At 45.9% G+C, this 21,804-nt stretch overlaps 1 protein-coding gene across 1 annotated transcript in view; it reads right to left on the bottom strand.

Moving 5' to 3' along the window:
* Nucleotides 1-14,231: 14,231 nt before the first annotated feature.
* The window catches only part of LOC124040207 (BAH and coiled-coil domain-containing protein 1-like), a 69,556-nt gene continuing 61,983 nt past the window's right edge, over nucleotides 14,232-21,804 (bottom strand). The window contains 3 exon segments of the mRNA XM_046357156.1: nucleotides 14,232-17,021; nucleotides 17,167-17,403; nucleotides 19,948-21,374. Of these exon segments, the coding sequence (XP_046213112.1) occupies nucleotides 16,812-17,021; nucleotides 17,167-17,403; nucleotides 19,948-21,374 (1,874 nt within the window). The 3' untranslated portion in view covers nucleotides 14,232-16,811.

Consider the following 21,804-nt stretch of genomic DNA (forward strand, 5'->3'; position numbering starts at 1 on the left):
CCACTATACACTATACCGCAATGATTACATTGTGCGTGTGTGTCTGTGTATGTGTGCGCGTGTGTGTGTGCGCGTGGGGGTGTATGCACTTGTGTGTTTTCTAGGGGTGGAGAGATCCTATCGTTTAAATACAGGCCCCTCTGTTGATGATGGATCAACAGAACAGAATGATTGATGAGGGATGGAGTGATGGGACGCTTGACGGGATGAAAGACGAGAGCTATCGGGACGCAAATGCAAACACACACACACACAAACGTGCACATACACATGCACGAATGTCGAACGTACGAGCACAGTCACACATACACAGTCTCAAGCGTGAAAGATGAAGAGATGATTACAGGTGAAAAGTTGAGGCGACAGACACGTGAAGAGAATAACACAGTTTAGACTATAATACCACACACACACACACACACACACACACACACACACACACACACACACACACACACACACACACACACACACACACACACACACACACACACACACACACACACACACACACACACACACACACACACACACACACACACACACACACACAGGAGGAGGAGTTAAAAGCAGACATGACATACAAGCTGGGTGACCAAACAAGATCTCACGGTCTCATGCATAATCATACATTTGTCCATAAATGTCAAATTTATAAAGTTAAGTTTAGGCATTAATTCTGAATGTTTAAGTTACGGGTTAAGGTTTGGTATAGAGTTAAGTTTAGGCATTCATTCTGAGGGGTTAAGTTTAGGCATTCATTCCGAGTGGTTAAGTTTAGGAATTCATTCGGAGTTTTTAAGATTAGGCATTCATTCTGAGGGGTTAAGTTTAGGCATTCATTCCGAGTGGTTAAGTTTAGGAATTCATTCGGAGTTTTTAAGATTAGGCATTCATTCTGAGTGGTTAAGTTTAGGCATTCATTCCGAGTGGTTAAGTTTAGGCATTCATTCTGAGTGGTTAAGTTTAGGCATTCATTCTGAGTGGTTAAGTTACGGGTGCATAGCGACTTACGCCCATCCACCATGCCCTAGCAAAACCCAAGGCTACTTAATGGTAATAGTCCTCACCACTGCCCCTAGTGGCCGGTTTTGAAATATAATTTCGCTGTGGATCTTGAGCAAGCTGGCTGGGGTGACGCAGTGGTGATAAAGTCCACTTTGAGCTAATTGTTTTCCTCTTTCGCTGTCCCGTTTGAAGATAGCGAGAGAGAGACAGAGAGAGAGAGAGAGAGAGAGAGAGAGAGAGAGAGAGAGAGAGAGAGAGAGAGAGAGAGAGAGAGAGAGAGAGAGAGAGAGAGAGGGAGAGAGAGAGAGAGAGAGAGAGAGAGAGAGAGAGAGAGAGAGAGAGAGAGAGAGAGAGAGAGAGGGAGAGAGAGAGATATTTTTCTGCCGTCGGGAGACTATTTCAGAATGCAGTTCCCCTCCGCCCCCTCGCCTTGTTGAACAGGCCCACCCAGCCCCCTGGCGCACGCACGCACGCACACACGCATGCACACACACGCACGCACACACACACACACGCACACACGCATGCACACACACACACGCACACACACACGCGCACACACACACACGCACACACACACACACATACACCCTTGGCACCTGAGGAGTGTGTCCCGGTGCCAGGCTGTGCCAACATGTGGGAGCAGTTACACCACTCACCCCCATGCCAAAACAACTCTGAGTAGGGCATACTGCTGCCAGACACACACACACACACACGCATATGCATATTGCACACACACACACAAGTGAGCACACTTGATCACAGGTACATCCACTTTGACATGGCAAAAATAAACACAAATATTTGTTACATAGTCACTCTCTGGCAACATCTTTCTTTCTCTCGCTCAATCTTTTTCTGCTCGTTCACTTTCTTTCCCCCCTCTTTTTCTCTCAGTCCCACACATACACACACGGAATATTAGAAAGTGCTGACTCATACTAAGAAATAGTGGGTTTGATCTGATATGATCGCAATAGTGGAGGCTCCTCAGAGGAGGAAGGGGTGGCCCATCCTCCTCAGTGAATTTCATAAACATTTAAATTGTAAAACAAAAAGAAGTTATGCTTTTAGATAAAACGATGCTAAATATATTCACGTTACCAAATAATTTAAATCACACTGTGTCTCTGATCAAAGGATCAGAGAATGAATCTAATACCGAAAGCATACGTTACAGCTGTGTAACGTGGTGTGGTGACTAGATGACTCAAAGAGAAAAACAACAGTTGAAACAGTTTTGAACAAATTAATTTCTTACAAAATGAAGGAGAAGCAAGAAAGATAAGAGAGAATACCATTTTTTTCCACTTTCAGTTTCACTTAGTTAGCAAGCAGGGGAGCTCATTGTTGTGAAAAGGAATACAATGTGGCTGCTATGGATGTGAACCAGGTTTACGCGTGATCACGGGTGTATTCATTCCGCCGATTCTGTAGAAAAAAAGTTTCTTAAACGGAAGCAAATGGAACAAAACAGAGATAAACAGATGTGAATTTGTCCAATGGAAACTCACATTTGCAAATGTTGGACTAATGGTTACACCCTAGATCAGCTAGATGCAGGCAAGAGTGTGCAAGGCGGTATTGAATGTGTCACTGTCTGTCCATGTGTCACTGTCTGTCACCTCAAATTTCCTTGCGACCTGTGTGCACATATGTTGTAAACTTTCATTCATAGGCTAGGTTGTAGAAACCTCATGATGGGTATAGGGAACGTTTGAGTATCATTTAGTAGCCTAAACCAATCGCTGTTACATTGAACTGGGTGAATGGAATATGAATGACAGTCAACCAATATGCTGTAATAGAAATAAGCTATGCTCATGAAAAGTAGAACATTTCACCCCCTTATCTCGAATGGCACCGATCCGCCACTGGATCCCAACAACAAAATGTATTGAAATCTGAAAATATTTCAAATTGACTGAAAGTGACATGCACAGATACAGGTAACTGCCAAATACATGGAAACACTGAGTAAATAGGGGATACAAAGTACATTGAAAGTAGGTGCTTCCACACAGGAGTGATTCCTGAGTTAATTAAGCAAATAATATCCCATCATGCCAGTGTCATGTTAGTGGTCACTGAATGGTTTGATGAGCATGAAAACAACGTAAACCATATGCCATTGCTGTCTCAGTCACCAGATCTCAACCCAATTGAACACTTATGGGAGATTCTGAGCATCCCTCCTATAGAGTTACAGACACTAGTAGAAACTATGCTGAGGTGTGTTGAAGCGTTTTGGTTCGTGGTGGCCCAACACCCTATTAATACACTTTATGTTGATGATTCCTTTATTTTGGCTGTTACTTTTAGGTTTCCATACAAGGTTAACTGAACATGCATTTTGAGATCCTATGCCAGGGTACGTGGGTAACCGTGTGTTGGCATTTTAAGAAATCTGACAATCCCTTAGGTGGATCGGAGAAGTTTGTGTGACATTCACACAGTGTGTGTGTGTGTGTGTGTTTATGAAATATTGATAAGCCATGAGGGAACTGGGTCTCATCCTCATTAGTTGTTCCGTTGTCTTGTCAGCACTGGAAAGAGGAAGTTTGTCACTGGCCAGAGGGCAAACACACACACACACACACATTCCTCATCTCACTGCCCAAGTCCTCCCGGACTCCCTACAGAGTGGATTTGGGTATCCCTGCATAACTCTGTGGTCTGGCAAGGGACTGGTAGGCAGGTCATAATGCCCAATAAGATCTCACAGTTTGACCAATTTCACTTCAGATTCCAACTTTTGTTCACGTTTCTCCAAACATAAAATGTTGAAGTTGCACCAAAAGTCAAATTTCTAGGTGTTTTGGACACCCTGGGTTGCTCCCCCTGCTGCAGTCGCACCCTGGGTTGCTCCCCCTGCTGCAGTCGCACCCCTGGGTTGCTCCCCCTGCTGCAGTCGCACCCCTGGGTTGCTCCCCCTGCTGCAGTCGCACCCTGGGTTGCACCGCTGCTGTCGCCAGTGCCTCACGGCTTGTTAAGTTCAGGCATTCATTCCGAATGGTTAAGTTAAGGGTCTAGGTTTGAGATAGGGTTAAAACAACAAACTAAAAAATGAATGTCTTTCATTGGGATTGAATAAGCAACCCTCAGAGAGGTCACGTCTTACTCCCATCCGCCCCCCCCTATGAACAACGTCCTAGCAAAACCCAAGCCTACTTGATGGTAATAGTGCTTAACGTTGCCCGTGGTGGCTGGTCTTGAAGGCATCTCTCGATGTCCTGGGTACCTGGACGGACGTCGGATTTAGAAGTGGATCTTGAGCGACCTTGATGACAATGCCGCACATAGACCAGCCATGTTAGTTTGACATAGACCGAGAGCAGAATGCGACATGGATACTGTGGGGGCATTGATTACGATGAGAGGCGCATTGCCCTGAGATGGTCTGTGGCAAGGAGAGCAGTTAGGGGAGAGGGGGCCATGTAGGGGCTAGAGACAGAAATGGACACCACCAGACAGGGAAGGGGATTTCTTAACTGTAGATATATGATGGCTAATATTTTATCTCTGCAATGTGGCTGCAGACACGATCTTAGGAAAGAACACACTGAGCGTGGAGAGGAATGGGGGATGGGGCAGGATGAGGAGAGGTCAGGGGAGGAATGGGGGTCTCCAGTTTCTGATGGATACCATACATTTACAGTACATTAACATTTCAGTAATTTAGCACTCTTATCCAGAGCGATTTACAGGAGCAATTAGGGTTAAGTGCCTTGCTCAAGGGCACATCAACAGGTTTTTCACCTAGTCGCTTGGGGATTCATCTCAGCGACCTTTCAGTGACTGGCCCAACATTCCTAACCGCTAGGCTAACTGCAGCCCATACAGGTGAAAAGGAACGAGGGTCTCACAAATGAAAACAGTGTGTGTGTGTGCTGTGGGGATGTTAGCTTGTCCTGTAACAAAGTTGCAATGCCTGGTTGGGTCTTATATAAATATATGTCCTGTCACCTACTGTCTCCAGGGCAGACTAGAACAGCTTGGCACTGTCTGCCGCCTTACGCACACGCACACGCACACGCACACACACACACTTACACACCCACACGCGCGCGCACACACACAGGCACACGAACACGCATACACACACACACGCGCGCACACACACGCACACACACACAGCAAGAATTCCGCACTGACGCACACACACACTTCAACCACATCCAGATCATATCCCAAATATCACACACATTCCCAAACAACCTCAGATCGTATCCCTCATATCAGCTGCATCCAGTAAAAATGTACACAATGTTTGACCTACACGATCCATTAAAACTCCAATGCCAGTTGGAAACGTCCCCAGAGTTGGAACAGTCAACCACCACCAGTATCCAAGGCCTTAAATCTTCTCCTCAGAGGATCCAGTTCCATCTCAGTATGTAGTGCTACGCCAGATTTCAGCCGTGTGAATCAGCACTAACTGGGAGTATTACCCGGGCTCTGTGCATGATATCCCTTTCAACATTAACATTGGTCAATCGTGGGTGCAGTTGGTACAGCTGAGGCACACGATTAACTTATTTTGAGTGCTGTGTGCTATCCCATAACTGGATTCAAAAGAAGTAGGAAGATTACTTAGACTTCTCTAGCATAACCTTCAAAAACTAATTGGTTGTACCACAGTATTTGTTACTCCCCCCTTCCACTCCTCCGGAACTCACGCTTGTGACCCTGTGCAGAGTTCACAGCTCTCACTGAACAGCCATTGGCCAGTATCCAGGAAGAGGTTAGCAGGATCCACCAATCAATCACTCAGGCCTGAATGGGTATTCAGGAGAGGAGACAAGAAGGGTTAGGGTTGAGCCGGGGATGTTAACATGAAACTAGGGTTAGGGTTAAGCTTAGCCCGCTTTCAGGATAGGGAAATGAAGACTGCAAATCAGCTACACCTGTTACTACTGCCAGCTATATTCACAGACACAGGTATGCACCCACGCACATCAACGCACACATACACACACACTTATCCATACGCAGACAGATCACACAGGATATCAAGTGGACGATGGATGAGGCGAGTTGGAGTAGTGGTGATCTCCTTCTACTCTCCTTCTACTCTCTCCTAGCCCATGTTCCCAAAATACCCCAACCACATACACGTAAGCACACACACACGCACACACAGACACACGCACAGGTTTAGAATACTGTGTCCTGTCTTTGTATCTGAAAGCCCTTGTCCCATTAACCCCAAGGTCATCCCTAGCTCCGCCCCTGGTCTCCTATTGTACCTCTATCTCCCTCGGCATGCTGGGTAAAGTAGTTTAACAATGTCAACAAGATAAGCCCAATGCAAACGTGCAGATAAGCAGTCAAAGACTGCTCTTAATGTCTATGTTTTTTCAAGGCGTTGGTTGGATGAGAGGGCGAGTGGGGGATGTAGTAGGAGATATTAAAAGTAAGCAGTGTGTGTGTTCTCTGTGTGTACCTGTGTGAGTGTATGTGTTTGTGTGTGTGTGTGAGTGGGTGCGTATGTGTATGTTCAGACTGGCAGGCACACAGCTCCATATCTCTGTGTTTCCGCCATAAAGAGGTAAACCGCCCACACATCCAGCTCTGACAACAAAAGAGGATAAACACACACATACCACAGGATAATGTATGGATGTCAAACACACAGAAGTGGAACTAAACAATCTGGCCAGTGGAGGCTCCTAAGCTCGGAAGTTCATTAATCTGATCCTCCTCAGTGAATTTCATTCATGTCAAACTTTTAAAACATTTAAAAAATGATCCTTTTCAGATTCAACTATACTAAATACAGTGTACTTGGAAAGTATTCAGACCCCTGTCATGCAGGTGAAAGAGGACCCAAAAGCGACTTGGCGAAAACAGAGTCTTTAATCCAGTAAAGTAAATACAAACAAAAAACACAACTTTCACTCGAAATGACGAGGACAAACTGGAGACTCGATCTTGAACAGCAGGTGAACAGCAGGTTGCCTCGGGAAGGCACTTGAACCAGACAGACTCAGACACCTGCTCACCACGCAGCATCTGAGGAAAACACGACACGACAGGGCGATACACAAACACAGCACGGTGAATTCTAGACAAGGAACCGACAGGACAGGAACGGAACACAAAGGAAGAAATAGGGACTCTAATCAGGGGAAAGGATCGGGAACAGGTGTGGGAAGACTAAATGATTGATTAGGGGAATAGGAACAGCTGGGAGCAGGAACGGAACGATAGAGAGAAGAGAGAGCGAGAGAGTGAGAGAGGGAGGGGAGAGAGAGGGATAGAAAGAGGGAAAGAACCTAATAAGACCAGCAGAGGGAAACGAATAGAATGGGAAGCACAGGGACAAGACAAGATAATAAATGACAAAACATGACAGTACCCCCCACTCACCGAGCGCCTCCTGGCGCACTCGAGGAGGAATCCTGGCGGCAACGGAGGAAATCATCAATGAGTGAACGGTCCAGCACGTCCCGAGACGGAACCCAACTCCTCTCCTCAGGACCGTAACCCTCCCAATCCACTAAGTATTGGTGACCCCGTCCCGAGAACGCATGTCCATGATCTTATGTACCTTGTAAATAGGTGCGCTCTCGACAAGGACGGGAGGGGGGAGGGAAGACGAACGGGGGTGCGAAGAAAGGGCTTAACACAGGAGACATGGAAGACAGGATGGACGCGACGAAGATGTCGCGGAAGAAGCAGTCGCACAGCGACAGGATTGACGACCTGGGAGACACAGAACGGACCAATGAACCGCGGAGTCAACTTACGAGAAGCTGTCGTAAGAGGAAGGTTGCGAGTGGAAAGCCACACTCTCTGGCCGCAACAATACCTTGGACTCTTAATCCTGCGTTTATTGGCGGCTCTCACAGTCTGTGCCCTGTAACGGCAAAGTGCAGACCTCACCCTCCTCCAGGTGCGCTCACAACGTTGGACAAACGCTTGAGCGGAGGGAACGCTGGACTCGGCAAGCTGGGATGAGAACAGAGGAGGCTGGTAACCCAGACTACTCTGAAACGGAGATAACCCGGTAGCAGACGAAGGAAGCGAATTGTGAGCGTATTCTGCCCAGGGGAGCTGTTCTGCCCAAGACGCAGGGTTTCTGAAAGAAAGGCTGCGTAGTATGCGACCAATCGTCTGATTGGCCCTCTCTGCTTGACCGTTAGACTGGGGATGAAACCCGGAAGAGAGACTGACGGACGCACCAATCAAACGACAGAACTCCCTCCAAAACTGTGACGTGAATTGCGGGCCTCTGTCTGAAACGGCGTCTAACGGGAGGCCATGAATTCTGAATACATTCTCGATAATGATTTGTGCCGTCTCCTTAGCGGAAGGAAGTTTAGCGAGGGAATGAAATGTGCCGCCTTAGAGAACCTATCGACAACCGTAAGAATCACAGTCTTCCCCGCAGACAAAGGCAGACCGGTAATGAAGTCTAGGGCGATGTGAGACCATGGTCGAGAAGGAATGGGGAGCGGTCTGAGACGACCGGCAGGAGGAGAGTTACCCGACTTAGTCTGCGCGCAGTCCGAACAAGCAGCCACGAAACGGCGCGTGTCACGCTCCTGAGTCGGCCACCAAAAGCGCTGGCGAATAGACGCAAGAGTGCCTCGAACACCGGGATGACCAGCTAACTTGGCAGAGTGAGCCCACTGAAGAACAGCCAGACGAGTGGAAACAGGAACGAAAAGGAGGTTACTAGGACAAGCGCGCGGCGACGCAGTGTGCGTGAGTGCTTGCTTAACCTGTCTTTCAATTCCCCAGACTGTTAACCCGACAACACACCCATAAGGAAGAATCCCCTCGGGATCAGTAGAAGCCACAGAAGAACTAAACAGACGGGATAAGGCATCAGGCTTGGTGTTCTTGCTACCCGGACGGTAAGAAATCACAAACTCGAAACGAGCGAAAAACAACGCCCAACGAGCTTGACGGGCATTAAGTCGTTTGGCAGAACGGATGTACTCAAGGTTCTTATGGTCTGTCCAAACGACAAAAGGAACGGTCGCCCCCTCCAACCACTGTCGCCATTCGCCTAGGGCTAAGCGGATGGCGAGCAGTTCACGGTTACCCACATCATAGTTGCGCTCAGATGGCGACAGGCGATGAGAAAAATAAGCGCAAGGATGAACCTTATCGTCAGACTGGAAGCGCTGGGATAGAATGGCTCCCACGCCTACCTCTGAAGCGTCAACCTCGACAATGAATTGTCTAGTGACGTCAGGAGTAACGAGGATAGGAGCGGACGTAAAACGTTCTTTTAGAAGATCAAAAGCTCCTGGGCGGAACCGGACCACTTAAAACACGTCTTGACAGAAGTAAGAGCTGTGAGAGGGGCAGCAACTTGACCGAAATTACGAATGAAACGCCGATAGAAATTAGCGAAACCTAAAAGCGCTGCAACTCGACACGTGACCTTGGAACGGGCCAATCACTGACAGCTTGGACCTTAGCGGAATCCATCTGAATGCCTTCAGCGGAAATAACGGAACCGAGAAAAGTAACGGAGGAGACATGAAAAGAGCACTTCTCAGACTTTACGTAGAGACAATTCTCTAAAAGGCGCTGTAGAACACGTCGAACGTGCTGAACATGAATCTCGAGTGACGGAGAAAAAATCAGGATATCGTCAAGATAGACAAAAACAAAGATGTTCAGCATGTCTCTCAGAACATCATTAACTAATGCCTGAAAAACAGCTGGCGCATTGGCGAGACCAAACGGCAGAACCCGGTACTCAAAATGCCCTAACGGAGTGTTAAACGCCGTTTTCCACTCGTCCCCCTCTCTGATGCGCACGAGATGGTAAGCGTTACGAAGGTCCAACTTAGTAAAGCACCTGGCTCCCTGCAGAATCTCGAAGGCTGATGACATAAGGGGAAGCGGATAACGATTCTTAACCGTTATGTCATTCAGCCCTCGATAATCCACGCAGGGCGCAGAGTACCGTCCTTCTTCTTAACAAAAAAGAACCCCGCCCCGGCCGGAGAGGAAGAAGGCACTATGGTACCGGCGTCAAGAGACACAGACAAATAATCCTCGAGAGCCTTACGTTCGGGAGCCGACAGAGAGTATAGTCTACCCCGAGGAGGAGTGGTCCCCGGAAGGAGATCAATACTACAATCATACGACCGGTGAGGAGGAAGGGAGTTGGCTCGGGACCGACTGAAGACCGTGCGCAGATCATGATATTCCTCCGGCACTCCTGTCAAATCGCCAGGTTCCTCCTGAGAAGTAGGGACAGAAGAAACGGGAGGGATGGCAGACATTAAACACTTCACATGACAAGAAACGTTCCAGGATAGGATAGAATTACTAGACCAATTAATAGAAGGATTATGACATACTAGCCAGGGATGACCCAAAACAACAGGTGTAAACGGTGAACGAAAAATCAAAAAAGAAATAGTCTCACTGTGGTTACCAGATACTGTGAGGGTTAAAGGTAGTGTCTCAAATCTGATACTGGGAAGATGACTACCATCTAAGGCGAACATGGGCGTAGGCTTCTCTAACTCTCTGAAAGGAATGTCATGTTTCCGAACCCATGCTTCGTCCATGAAACAACCCTCAGCCCCAGAGTCTATCAAGGCACTACATGTAGCACCCGAACCGGTCCAGCGTAGATGGACCGACAAAGTAGTACAGGATCTTGATGGAGAGACTTGAGTAGTTGCGCTCACCTGTAGCCCTCCGCTTACAGATGAGCTCTGGCTTTTACTGGACATGAATTAACAAAATGTCCAGCAACTCCGCAATAGAGGCACAGGCGGTTGGTGATCCTCCGTTCCCTCTCCTTAGTCGAGATGCGAATCCCTCCCAGCTGCATGGGCTCAGACTCTGAGCCAGAGGAGGGAGATGGTTGCGATGCGGAGCAGGGAAACACCGTTGATGCGAGCTCTCTTCCACGAGCCCGGTGACGAAGATCTACCCGTCGTTCTATGCGGATGGCGAGAGCAATCAAAGAGTCCACATCTGAAGGAACCTCCCGGGAGAGAATCTCATCCTTAACCACTGCGTGGAGTCCCTCCAGAAAACGAGCGAGCAGCGCCGGCTCGTTCCACTCACTAGAAGCAGCAAGAGTGCGAAACTCAATAGAATAATCCGTTATGGACCGTTCACCTTGGCATAAGGAAGCCAGGGCCCTAGAAGCCTCCCTACCAAAAACTGAACGGTCAAAAACCCGAATCATCTCCTCTTTAAAGTTCTGGAACTTGTTAGAGCAATCAGCCCTTGCCTCCCAGATAGCTGTGCCCCATTCTCGAGCCCGGCCAGTAAGGAGTGAAATGACGTAAGCAACCCGAGCTCTCTCTCTAGAGTATGTGTTGGGTTGGAGAGAGAACACAATCTCACACTGCGTGAGAAAGGAGCGGCACTCAGTGGGCTGCCCGGAGTAGCAAGGTGGGTTATTAACCCTAGGTTCTGGAGGCTCGGCAGGCCAGGAAGTAACAGGTGGCACGAGACGTAGACTCTGGAACTGTCCAGAGAGGTCGGAAACCTGAGCGGCCAGGTTCTCCACGGCATGGCGAGCAGCAGACAATTCCTGCTCGTGTCTGCCGAGCATGGCTCCTTGGATCTCGACGGCAGTGTAACGAGCGTCTGAAGTCGCTGGGTCCATTCCTTGGTCGGTTCCTTCTGTCATGCAGGTGAAAGAGGACCCAAAAGCGACTTGGCGAAAACAGAGTCTTTAATCCAGTAAAGTAAATACAAACAAAAAACACAACTTTCACTCGAAATGACGAGGACAAACTGGAGACTCGATCTTGAACAGCAGGTGAACAGCAGGTTGCCTCGGGAAGGCACTTGAACCAGACAGACTCAGACACCTGCTCACCACGCAGCATCTGAGGAAAACACGACACGACAGGGCGATACACAAACACAGCACGGTGAATTCTAGACAAGGAACCGACAGGACAGGAACGGAACACAAAGGAAGAAATAGGGACTCTAATCAGGGGAAAGGATCGGGAACAGGTGTGGGAAGACTAAATGATTGATTAGGGGAATAGGAACAGCTGGGAGCAGGAACGGAACGATAGAGAGAAGAGAGAGCGAGAGAGTGAGAGAGGGAGGGGGGAGAGAGAGGGATAGAAAGAGGGAAAGAACCTAATAAGACCAGCAGAGGGAAACGAATAGAATGGGAAGCACAGGGACAAGACAAGATAATAAATGACAAAACATGACAACCCCTTGACTTTTTACACATTGTGTTACGTTATAGCCTTATTCTAAAATGTATTTAATAGTTTTTTTTTCCCTCATCAATCTACACACAATACCCCATAATGAAAAACTGAAATATCATGTTTACATACAGTACCAGTCAAATGTTTGGACACCTACTCATTCAAGGGATTTTCTTTATCTGTACTATTTTCTACATTGTAGAATAATAGTGAAGACATCAAAACTATGAAATAACACATATTGACCTTCAACGCCGCAGAAATGTTATGGTCCCCTTCTCAGATCTGTGCCTCGACACAATGCTGTCTCGGAGCTCTTCCTTTGACCTAATGGCTTAGTTTTTGCTATGATATGCACTGTATTGTGTGTAGATTGATGAGGATTTTAAAAAATATAATCCATTTTAGAATAAGGCTGTAACATAACAAAATGTGGAAAAAAATCACTTTTTTTGCAATGAAGGTCTACAGTAGCCTCAACAGCACTCTGTGCGGTAGCACCATGGTGTAGCCGGAGGACAGCTAGCTTCCGTCCTCCTCTGGGTACATTGACTTCAATAAAAAAACTAGGAGGCTCATGGTTCTCACCCCCTTCCGTAGACTTACACAGTAATTATGACAACTTCCGGAGGATGTCCTCCAACCTATCAGAGCTCTTGCAGCATGAACCGACATGTTGTCCACCCAAAGGATCAAAGGATCAGAGAATGAATCTAGTAGTGAAAGCTATAGCTTTACTACTGAAAGCTATAGCTAGCTAGCACTGCAGTGCCTAAAATGTGGTGAGTAGTTGACTCAAAGAGAGAGAAAGACAACAGTTGAACAGTTTTGAACAAATTAATTTCTTCCAAAATGAAGGAGAAGCAAGAGTGAGATAGAGAGATTGTCATTTTTTTTCACTTTCAGTTTCACTTACTTAGCTAGAAAATGCAGCTAACTAGTTTAGCCTACTGAAACACCCTGATCAAACAGAGAAATGCTATGTTAACTAGCTGGCTATGACTATCCAACACAATACTGTCACTCTTCCAAGTCAAGGTAAGCTTTTGGTTTAACTAATTTATTGCCACCGGGGCCGCCGGTGTAAGTGCTAAACTGCTTACTGACGGTACACTGTAACGTTACTGCATGATTGTAGCGGGTTTACTAATGTGTTAGTTCTATTAGCTATGTTGACTAAAAAACAAAATCGTCCTCCCTCATCTTAAATGTCACAGACCACCACTGGTACTGACAATGATCATTAGGACAGTCACTCAGGAAAGGAATGATTCAACTTTTCCAGTTTTAACCAGTCAAAAACACACCATAGGGGGCAGCACAGAAGCCATTTTGAATTTAAGAGAAGATCAACATTCCCCAAATTCTGACCTAAAACATTACAGAGGAAAACAAAAGTGACCTTAGATCAGTGTTGAGATCCTCTACTCGTCGTCTGTAAGTTGCCATGAACCGACTACAGTAACATGAGGCTTTAGGCAGGGTATGGCAGTAATCCATGTGACAAAGGATACTGTCAAAATGTAATAAACGGTATGAATGTATCATGGGAAGTATCAAATAATATAAATCTCAAAGATATACACTTTGTCCTAGAAACTCTATACACTACAGGGGATTGTATAGGCATTACACTCACACACACTGCGTGCTGCACACACACCAACGTGCACACACGACACACACAGGTTTTAAATGAGGGTGTTCTTGCATGGGTAATGTGATATGGCTGCATTGTAGTCTTAATGGTTCTGTTCCGTTTGTATTATTCTAAATACCTGACCCACCTGTGCTGCCTGAAAAGTCTACCAGTAAACCACACTGTACTGCGCGCACACACACGCACGCATGCACACACACACACCATAGCTCTATCACTCTCACTCTTTCACTCAAACATTTCAGTTTCCTTTTCCCCTGCTTATTTTTCTTTCTGTTTCCTTCTTTCTGCACCTAACAGTGGATTGTGAAGGAATTTTAACTTCTAAACTAGATCCAGGTACTTGTATATGTACTATAAAAATCAATTTAAAAACTTTGCTGATATCATTTTTAGTGTTTTTTTTAATGAAACGCGACACAAAGGCAATAAAATTAAGATAAATAACTTTTCTTTTTTTTTCTTTTTTTTTACACAGGGGAAATATTTTAGTCATGTTTCCAACAATGACCGAGACAAATGTTACAAAGTATATATCAACCCTACAAAGTCAATTGTTTCCAGTGGGCCTCCAAAACAGGTTGCACAAGGATGATGTCACTTTACCCAATGTGATGTTTAGAACTGAATCCAGTGTTTCTTTAAGAAAATACAGCTTTTAAAAAATTGTTTCAAGACCTACAAAAAGTAACATAATATGGATGTTCACATTAGATTTCTTTTAAAGCTTTTGCTTCGCAGTGTAACAGCAACAATGTTTTAAAAAGTCCATGTACGTTGCAAACTAAAAGGCATTAATGTTGTCCTTGTAAAAACCTCAACACTGAAAACACAGTCATCCCAGGCTTGCATAACAGTCAGGAAAAAGACAATGGCAAAATTAAAATATTAAAAACAGAAAGAGACATTTTTGGCAATGCAGGAACAAGATTAAGCACAATTTTGATTTGATCTTTTTTCTAAATATATATTACCCTCTTTTGATTGGCTCTGATTGTCCTTTACTTTCATGTGATGTCATATACGGTTGTCATGGAGCCTTCAAGTGCAACAGCTGGGCAATGTGCAGAAAGAAAACGTTGCTCCCATGGCAACATGGTGGTGAAGTGATGTTCTATGCCAACAGGTATGAGGGAACATAGGTATTTTACTTCAATATGATTGCAGGATCCCGGAATTTTGATTAGATTGAATATTTTCATATTTGTATATTTCTTCATATTGTATTCTAATGTGATCAAGCGTAAACATAGATGCGCTTTGGTTTAGTTTTTTTGAGGCCAGATAAATACCTACATAGATCTCCTCTAGGAATATAATATAGATATAGAACATCTAGAACTCTCCGGTCTAGATCTTTAAGGATCAGCAAATAGAAGAAACTCGGTTTCTGTCCAGTATTTCTGTTAAACCCCCTCAGGAGAATAAGCACATAACAATAGACACAATAAAAACATATATGAAAAATATACAAAACAGACCAATGATGATGTCGACACAAAAAGCCTTTTCCACTTTTCTTATAAAAACATCCCCTTCCATCCCAAGTCACCAAATCCACCCTAATCCCAAAAATGGGACTTGAACCCTTCCCTTGTAGCATATTTACAGCTTTACCCCTCATGGCCCCCATACCATCCCATCCCCACCACATACTCAGTGCAGGAAGAGAGGACTAAAACTTTCTCCTCCCAAAAGAACAACTCAAAGAAAAATATTGGAAAAATAACACAACCTAAAGAGAAACAAAGAGGGATATATTTCTCTCTTCAAGTATATTATATATGTATACTATGTACAGTTTAATCATAACGTCTTTATACATAATGCTGTACAACACACAGAGATAGACAAATAATTAAGCTGTACATCTATGCACCTGAATAGGAGGATATGAGAGGTATTGAAGTGTATGGCTTGACTGGAGAAATAATCATCCTTTTTGTCTTTTTTTTGTCTAGAGAAGAAGCTGTTAGTAAATCGATCTATATATTAATTAATATTTATAGATTTACGTTTAGTAGGTGTACTTTCTGAGTGTTAAAGACATTGAGGGTTTTCCATGGTGAGGTCTAGACTAGAGACCAATGCACGCACGCACAGACAAGCAAACACACACGCTAAAGCACTATTTACTCTGAGCTCTTCAAGTACCAAATGCATCCATTACAACCACTCAGCACACAAACGCACTCATACTCTCACTCACACACACACACTTCAGAACTACAGTGTTTTTGGTCCTGTTGGGATTTCTCAATCCTGCCGTTGTTCATTTATCATCAGACCAGTGTGGGCACCAGAAAGACCATTAAACCCAGAAGGGGGAGAGAACAGTCTCTGCTCTCCTCTCCTTACTCTCTCTCTCTCTCTCTCTCTCTCTCTCTCTCTCTCTCTCTCTCTCTCTCTCTCTCTCTCTCTCTCTCTCTCTCTCTCTCTCTCTCTCTCTCTCTCCCAGTCTCTTTCGTGTATTCTATATAACCAGATCTATAGGCTGAGAAGTGAAAACAACATTCTCACTTACAGCAACAACCTGGTGAGAGTCTCTCTTTGTCAGACTGCCTAAGAGTCAGTCTATGACAGTCTTTGACTCTATGACAGACTGTAAAACAACTATTGGAGACAGAGTGTATAGTGGGCACTGTTTGTCTTTGTTTTAGGTCAGTAGAGTACTGAAGTTCCTCTTCAGGTCAGATGACTCCCGTGCTGATAATAGAATCCACTGCGGTCCAAAGTGCTGTTATCCCTGTTGGGGTTTGGGATCGTCCACACCCAAATAAGACCAAGAACCAAGATCCAGAACCAGCAAGAACTAGAACCAGAACAAGGAAGATCCTCCTTTCTGGACTCTCTAGTTCTGGACAGAACCATGCTTCACTGACACCAGCGCCAGTAGCTCGGTCCAGCCCTATGAGATGAGGCAGCCATCTTGAAGGCTTTGTTTTGTTTACACTCCATAGTTGTTGCTAGGGGACGATGGCCACGCCTTCGGCGCTGACTAGCTGGCCTGTGGTTGGTTCGTAGGTTCCGGCCAGGTAGAACAGGTCCTGAGCTCCGCCCCCTGACTTGCGTCTGCGAATCAGGTGCTCGTACTCGGCACGGTTGACCACCTGACAGCGGTGTGAGATGGTCTGGACGTCATTCTCATCCTCGTGGCTTGATTGGTACAAAGCATGCTGGGTAGAGGGGGGATAAATTGAAAATCAAAAGATAAATAAAGAGCCACTTCCTTAATCCCATGGAGAAATAGATTTCATTTGATTATTTGTTGATCATTTGTTCAAAAAGTTGATCAAGTTGTTGAATGATTTTCCATCGTACCTTTCTGTCGTGGTGCCTCTTCCCCAGGCGTGTTTCCTCGGGATGGTAGAACCACTTGACCCTGACCACCATGCTGGAGGACCAGGACTCCCAGAGGCTCTCCACTCGCCCCACATAGGGCAGCTGGGGCCGACCGGGGGACAGGAATACAGCACAGTCCCCCACATGCACCGTCTCACCTCCACGTACGATCGCCTTGTAGAACAACTTACGGGCCTTACCCTTCAGACCACGCCTCTGTAGGGAGAGAAAGAGGGGGGACGTTAGGAGGAAGTCCAGGTAAGAACATGGAACCAAACTTCTATGATGGCAAAATGGTTATGGCCAGATCCTTTAAAGCAGTGGTACTAAAACCTTTTCTGCAAGAATCATGTTTTTTTTGCCAGAACTTCTGGGACCCCAACCCACCCCAAATCTAATGACAAAACCTTAAAATTGGTCAACTTTGATTTTCACATCAACAAATAACCTTCAATTCATTACATTTTCAGCTATCCTATCAAAATTAAGAACCCAAAAATTACAAAATAAAAATACAAAAAATACAATACAATTTTCAATAACGTTTGTCGCATAAATTAATATAAATCTGTACTCTTAATTTTGAGTTCCCCCTCAAAATGTAAATATTTTAAAATTTGGCGACACCACTGCAATTCCTCCCGACCCCGACATTGAATAGCACTGCTTCAGTGTATTTAGAGGGCCCTGGTTTTTCTGTAGCTTGTATCTATAATGTGACCCGTTTCAAGAAGCTAGGTGTATGTCGCACATCACTACTTCACAGGAGAGGGATTTGAACATTTTCATTTTTCAAAATGAGTTTTTGGGTAGAAATGCCTTCTGGAACATGTGAACTTTCATGTGCCTTAATATCAAACTTGCATGCAATCTCTAAATGTGAATACAATTGTTAAATTACGAGCCTAGTTAGTTTAGTGACAGAAAAAGACAGGAACCTTCCCGCTAGCCATGATTGTCTGAGATAATGGATGGGCTGGACATGCTGAGAGATGAGTTCGGATTGGTCTGCCATGTAGCACGTAAATGTAAATAATCCCTGCTACCGTTGCTTTTTTGAAAGATATAACGTTAGCCATGGAGAGCTACAAAAGTGTTGCTACTGCTTTCAACAACATTGCTGCCGAGAATTTAGCAGGAGCTATCAACAAAGATCAGTGGGAAAAAGTTGTGATGGAATACTTTTGCACACGGTCAGTGTGAACCGGAGTGACTTGACACAACAATGGGCCAAACAAGCCGTAGCTACAAGCCAAATGGAACAGACACTCTGCCATGAAGCATTCATCCATGTATACGGGTACATGTTCAGATATCATAAGTTTCTCATTTTGTCAGAAAGTAGTTAACATTGCAAGTTAAAGCATACTGTTAGCTAGCTAGCGATCATTAGCTTGCTGGTATGATCTACATAGTAATATTATTTCATACCTCAATAATCTAGTTATAGCCTAGCTAGCTAACATTGAACCTAGTTGGTTAGCTTTAGCTACTTGCAGATTCATACTCCAGCATGTCATGCTTGGAGGCTAGCTAAGACAATCCGGTGGTACTCACCCCCAGCCAGGTGTGTCTGGGGGTGATTACGGTCATCTATTGTATTTCCTGAACATCTAGACAATAGTGACCATTCACATAGCTAGATGTGGTTATAGGATTTCTTTCACACTACCCATCAATTGAGACAAGTGTCTGGGTAAGCATCATCTAATAATTATAAAATAATTTATGAAATATTTTTATCTGAAAGTCAGATTAGGATACAGGCCAAGAACTAGATAAAGTGTATTTTTACCTGGTGTTTTCTTATTGTAAACCACTTTTAGTCTTGAAATCAATGGTTGTTTACTACACTACCTTACTCACCCTGTTTAGCACATGGCCTCACATGTGAATCCTTAAAAAGATGGGTGGGGCTAAGGCGATGGTGTGAACGATGTAGACAAGGTGTAGAGCTCTCCACTAGACCCCAACGTAAAAAACACAATTGAACAATTTAATGACGGTAGGCCGTCATTGTAAATAAGAATTTGTTCTTTTTTTTTACCCAATTTCATGGTATCCAATTGTTTAGTAGCTACTATCTTGTCTCATTGCTATAAGTCCCATACAGGCTCAGGAGAGACGAAGGTTGAAAGTCATGTGTCCTCCGATACACAACCCAACCAAGCCGCACTGCTTCTTAACACACCGCTATCCAACCCGGAAGCCAGCCGCACCAATGTGTCAGAGGAAACACTGTGCACCTGGCAACCTTGGTTAGCTCACACTGCACCCAGCCCACCACAGGAGTCACTGGTGTGCAATGAGACAAGGATTTCCCTACCGGCCAAACCCTCCCTAACCTAGACGACGCTAGGCCAATTGTGCATCGCCCCACAGACATCCCGGTCACGACCGGTTATGACAGAGCCTGGGCACGAACCCAGAGTCTCTGGTGGCACAGCTGGCGCTGCAGTACAGTGCCCTTAACCATTGCGCCCTTAACCATTGCGCCACCTGGGAGGCCATAAGAATGTGTTCTTAACTGACTTGCCTAGTTAAATAAAGGTTCAATTTAAAAAAGTCAAATGTAAAATGTTGCCATGTAATACCGAATCGAGGCAGTCGGTCACAAATGTAGTGATCTTACTCAAAAAGTCAACTTAATAAGACCTTGCTCAATAAATCTATTTCAGACTGTGTTAACCATCAAGCCTCCTACATACCAGGTTATAGGACAGATTATAATGGCCTCTACTTTGACTCTGTGTGTCTCACCTGCGTGGGGTTTCCAGACCACTTCCACAGCTGGCGACCCGGCAGGAGGGCGGACATATTGGGATGGGGGTCCGGTGACAACATCCTCTGCCTCTTGGCTGCTGGGTGGTCCTTGGGAGGTTTGGGCTGGGAGGCTGGGGTGTTGGGGGTCGAAGTGTGTGTGTTGGGAATCGCAATGTGTGTATTGGAGCCGGAACCATCTCTCCTCTTGGTTTGGTTTTTGGCTGCGCTACTGCTACTATTAGTCCTTCCCTTTGATGTGTACTCTTTCCTGTCCTCTCCTCTGTCACTTCCTCTCACCTTTGAACCTCCGGTGATGGTCATGGCTGCCTTGGCAACATAGGCGTGTGGTTGGGCAGAGGCTGAGGAGGCGGCGTTAGGTTTGGGGTTAGTGGAGGGGTCAGGGGTTAAGCGGTTAGAGGTCAAGCTCTGCCTGTGTTTGTGTTTCTGCTGCTGGAGCAGCGCTCTGTGGAGAAGGAGGGATGAAGACCCTTCTTCATCTGAGGAGTAGGAGGAGTCATTGTCGGAAGAACAGAGGGAGGAGGAAGAGAGGGAGCCGGAGGAGGAAGAAGAGGAGGAGGACGAGGAGCAGACGGAGAGACGGGAGAGGAAACGTCCCGCACCTGCTGCTGCTGCTCTCCTCCGAGCTACGTCTTCATCTCCATCATCATCATCATCATCATCCTCATCCAGCTCAGAGTAAGAGCTGGGGCAGTCGCTGGGGCAGTCCAGAGCTCCAAACTCTCCCCCCAGACCCCCTAAACCAGATGAGGGGAGCCCTTTTCTGAGGGCTGGGGCCCCCTTCAGGAGCAGCTCAGACCTGGACACTCCACTCTCTCCTCCTCCTTTCTTCCTGTCCTTCACTACCAGAGCAGGGTGGATGTACCTCAGGGGTGCACCCGCCACCCCTGCAGAGGGACCCTTGTGCACCCTGCCACCCCCCAGACGCAGCAGAGCTTTCCCATTCTTGGTTTTGGGCGACGTCACACCCTCGTGATCCAGCTTCACCAGGAACTGTTTTCTGTCTCTGTCACTCGACTTCCTGTTGGAGGGTGCTGTTGTCATGGTGACAGAGTCCCTCAGCCCCAGAGGCATAACCGTGGTTACAGGCCGTTGGGTTCCGGTACCGAAGGCTCCAGCGTAACCGTTGGCGATGCTACTGAAGGAGTCGATCTCGAATGGGGAACGGAAGATGCCCTTGAGGGGAGCAGGAGGGGCAAAGGGGTGTGTGGCGGGGCGGTGGAACACCCCCAAGTCTCGCTGGTGACCCCCTCGGTGGGTTTTACGAGACGTCCCGTTGAAAAGGAAGAAGTCCACTGGAAGTCTCTTTGCTGGCCAGCTTAACGAGGAAGTGTTACCACTGGTTACACTCTCTGATGTTGTTGAGGAACTATTGGCCCCTGGCTTGACCTTTTTGGGTCGTCCTACTGGAAGAAGAAACAGAATAAAGAGAAAGGGTGAGAGTGAGAAAGAAAGGTAGACAGCGAGAGAGAGACTTATAAACAAGATTGATCAACCTAACCTTCCTTTAAAGCAGGTAAGTCAATGAGAACAAATTCTTCATAGCCATAAATAACAGCCCTTACTGTAGAGCTGGAGGCAACTTGTCACATTTAGTCTGTGTTGAGTTATGAGAATGCTGTTTGACTGGAGGGCATTCAGACCAGTGACAGTTGGAACAGTGATGACGTTAGACATGAGGGGGGTTCCATTGAGAAGGAAGAAGTGTTGAGATAAAATCATATTATATATGTGTATTATACATGAGTAAAGCTGGTCTGAATAGTAAGTTGGCCAGGCGGGCCTATGAAGCAGTTTGTCTTGGGGCTACAGTGACTGATTGGGGCTGGGATGGTG

This window comes from Oncorhynchus gorbuscha, linkage group LG07 (genome assembly GCF_021184085.1).
Source record: "Oncorhynchus gorbuscha isolate QuinsamMale2020 ecotype Even-year linkage group LG07, OgorEven_v1.0, whole genome shotgun sequence".
In the NCBI taxonomy this organism is placed as follows: Eukaryota; Metazoa; Chordata; class Actinopteri; order Salmoniformes; family Salmonidae; genus Oncorhynchus; species Oncorhynchus gorbuscha.